The sequence below is a fragment of the Synchiropus splendidus genome, chromosome 11, assembly GCF_027744825.2.
Source record: "Synchiropus splendidus isolate RoL2022-P1 chromosome 11, RoL_Sspl_1.0, whole genome shotgun sequence".
In the NCBI taxonomy this organism is placed as follows: Eukaryota; Metazoa; Chordata; class Actinopteri; order Syngnathiformes; family Callionymidae; genus Synchiropus; species Synchiropus splendidus.
In genome coordinates, this window is record NC_071344.1 from 18806459 (window position 1) to 18809793 (window position 3335).

The 3335-nt window shown below is 45.8% G+C and overlaps 1 protein-coding gene across 2 annotated transcripts; it reads right to left on the bottom strand.

Moving 5' to 3' along the window:
* Positions 1–1060: 1060 nt before the first annotated feature.
* tifa (TRAF interacting protein with forkhead associated domain) lies at positions 1061–2743 on the bottom strand. 2 transcript variants are annotated; one of them, XM_053878658.1, is made up of 2 exons: positions 2704–2743; positions 1061–2223 (listed from the first exon to the last, which is right to left on the bottom strand). In XM_053878658.1, exon 2 carries the CDS (start codon positions 2201–2203, stop codon positions 1628–1630), a length of 576 nt encoding a protein of 191 aa, XP_053734633.1. In that variant the 5' UTR covers positions 2204–2223; positions 2704–2743; the 3' UTR covers positions 1061–1627. The 2 variants fall into 2 exon arrangements, with proteins under 2 accessions (XP_053734633.1, XP_053734632.1); XM_053878657.1 differs by lacking the exon at positions 2704–2743 and adding an exon at positions 2292–2414.
* Positions 2744–3335: the final 592 nt, after the last annotated feature.

Below are 3335 nucleotides of genomic sequence, written 5' to 3' on the forward strand. Positions count from 1 at the left end.
CCCGGTTTGTACATTCAAATGTGGCAGTAAAAGGAAGGTGTCGGGGTCACGGCCAGCTGAGAGAGTGATGGAACATGGAGGGAGACGCTCGCAGGTGTTTTAATCAGCTCAGTTCATCCACATGTGTCATCGTCTCTCATTAAAGAGAAGCTTCTGAGGGTCTAACATGCCCCTCCACGGGGAGGCGACGCCCGGCTGGCGTTTACAGCTATTACTGCTCCGGAAACGACTTTGTTGTCCTCTCTGCTGTTTTTGTTCCCGTCTTTGATTCCATGTTGAAACTGTACACACATTTGCATATCTCCTGCTCCCGATGACTAGCTCCCTCTTGGCCCCCCACAAACCCTCCCCACCCTCTGGTCTTTGAGGAGCTTTTCTTGCTTTATAATCCAATTCATTATGCCGAGCCCCCGTTGGCTCGCTGGGCTGTCAGCGGAGACAAAAGCTCTGCCAAATACGGATGCCTTTTTGTTTCATTGGATTTGCTCCGCCCCTCCCCGGGGACAGACCCCTCTTCCTCGCCTCATCCTCACCCTGACATGCACCCGCTGCCGGAGGGGGGCATCAGAAATACCTGGGGCTGCTCATTGTGCCTCCTCTTTCACGCAGAATTCTTTTCAGCTCATTCAGCACAGACGATATGAGGGCTTGATTTATGGGGCCACAGGGACCCCCGAAATGCTTCAATCTCCAGATGAGACCAGAGAAATGGTTGCAGAAGGAGAATCCGAAAATCTGATGCGCCACCGAAACACTTTATCAGGAGGATGAAGGGGGGCGGTGATCTGATCTCAAGGTCAAACTGGCAGCATGAGAGAACCAAACAAGGTCACATTGGGAAACACTGTGACGGAATAAAAACATGTAGGAAACAAAACTAAAATCAACAAAAAGCACAAAGAAAGAAAGAACCACGATACAAGAAAACAGATGTATTCCATGTTCAGCATCTTTTGTGGACACAATAAACATAACATCAGTCATGAACACCCACCATCACAGCAGATCCTCCAACAGGTCGCACCATCAGAATGTTTAACTGTGCAGCAACCAGCAGTGAAGTCATGTGACCTGATGAGGAGCTTGCCCCTTCATCGACGTGATGAGCTCAGCATTAAAACAAGGAAAGAAAACAAAGGAAACAGACAAGCATAGGTTTCTTTTTTCACTTCTGCTTTTGTTTTACTTTCTTTATTTCAGCAGTCAAGTTGAAGGGAATCATGTGCTCATGAGCTCATGACTCAAGGTCAGCCAAACATTCCATACAGTCACCTCCCTCCGGCTCCGATCCGCGAGCCTGTCTGAGCAGAGCGAGTGAAGAGAGCTGGGAGGAACTGACAGTGAGCATGCAGAAGTGGGCGACAGAACAGCTGATAAAGTGCCATATAAAGATCTGAATGAAGCAGTTTTCGGAAGCGTCCTGACCTAATAGAGTTGAGCTTCAGCCAGTTGACATCAAACAGTCGACAGTTAGAAGAAATTGAGTACACTGAGAACACAAGTTCTCAATCTCATATCACAGTGTGGGAGTGTGGTTCGTCAGCAACATGAACACTCATAGCTACAATGTCCAAGTAAAAACACAAACATAAACAAAGGTGAGATTGTGAGTGACAAAAAAGAGCAGCTATGAGGTACACAGTAGAGTCTCGTCCATCTCCAGAGGTCCATGATAGTCCATCAGAGTGGCCGGAGGCGTCGAGGTCTCCATGATGGGCGCGTTCTTAGGATCACATGAGCCGGACTCTCGGAGCAGGGAAAAGATCGGGACCTGAATCTTGACTTCGAATGACCCTTTGGCTTCCCCAGATTCTCGGACGATGAGCAGCTCGTACAGTCCAAAGCGGACCAGGGCCTTGTCAGGGAGGTCCAGCCTCTCCAGGTGGTCCAGAGTGCAGCCATTCACCACCAGGCGGGCCTTCTGGGACAAGTTCTGGATGGTGAAGCGCATTTCTTGACTCCCCTTGGGGCGGTAGGTGTGAAGAGACAGCTGCTTTCGGGACACTTTCGGGTCATTCAGCACAAAGGTGCAGGACTCTTCGTCCCGCCCCAACTTGAGGGGCTCATCAGCCGGGAGCCTGACCTTGGTCCCTACAGGGAGGTGGCAGAACATGCCCTGGACGCTCTGCTGAGGGTGGTAGATTTGGACATCGAGGCTTGTCAGAAGATCCTCCTCTGTGTCCACGACTTTGGACTTCAACATGCTGCTGTAAGAGTCAGGCCCTGAGGGTGAAACCGGAATGAGCCACAAGACTTCAGAACAAGTCACTCTTTCACTCTCACCGTCTCACCTCGACTGAAGAAGCCCGCGCGTGCTCCGCAGCTCTGATCACAGAACAAACTGAAACAAGTGGGCTGACAGGTTTCACATAAACTTCTGGTGCCTTCATCGACCGTGGGATTCTTCTGCAGTCGTTGGTAAATAACTTACAACATAACAGCGCAGTAAACTTGATCTGTCATAAAACCTCTCGATAGCGCTCCCTCGTTTTACAACCCAAATGATCGACACTATCTCTTTTTGGATCCCAAGTTTAGCTATTAATCACACATGTTTGCCTCCAAAGTTTTTATTTTTTTAATCTACTGAAGCTCTTCTGGCGCTGTGCAGAACCGATAAACAACGGTCATGTTCCAATCGTAAAAATTAAAATTAATTTAATCTCCCGTAATCGAGCCTAAAGAGTGCCGAACTGCAGTTACCTTATTGTTTGTGTAGTCCCTGAACGCAGCACCAGCCCCTCGGAATTTCCCGGATGACGAAACCGGATGCCGAGACGTAAGTTATATTTGCTTTTCTGCATTCCAACGTGAAACGTGTGGACCGTTAAATTGCAATGCTTTTGCAACTGATTGTGTAGATACGTTTTAATAGTGTGTTTTTGCATTACTTTAATATATATCCGCCGTTATCTCTGCGGTTTTTAGAAAAGACACAATTAAATTTAAAATTAAATATTAAATAATTAATTAATTAATTAATTAATTAAATATTTGAAAATGATTAGAATGGAAATGTATATTTATTCAGGAGGTGATCTTGTCCACTAACTGTATGAGTTTAATAATAAAACCAATGAAACGTTTGAGAAGATCATCTCAATCTAACTTCTTCTGCTTGATCATGTGCTTCATCATTACTGTTTGTTTCTTTAGACCTTTTGCACGCAGGCAATATTTGCTCACAGAAATCTGAGCAATTAGTCAACAATTTATAACAGTTTTAAAAGAGTATAAATTTGAGGCCAGTTTTTATTATTTTTTATATCCAAAGATCTTATATCCACCACAACCAGACTTCAATTATCACTTCTTTTTTTTTCACATACATGTTC

Bases quoted from the DNA above. Each gene is read 5' to 3' on its own strand.
- tifa (XM_053878658.1), bottom strand. From the start codon at position 2,203: ATGTTGAAGTCCAAAGTCGTGGACACAGAGGAGGATCTTCTGACAAGC.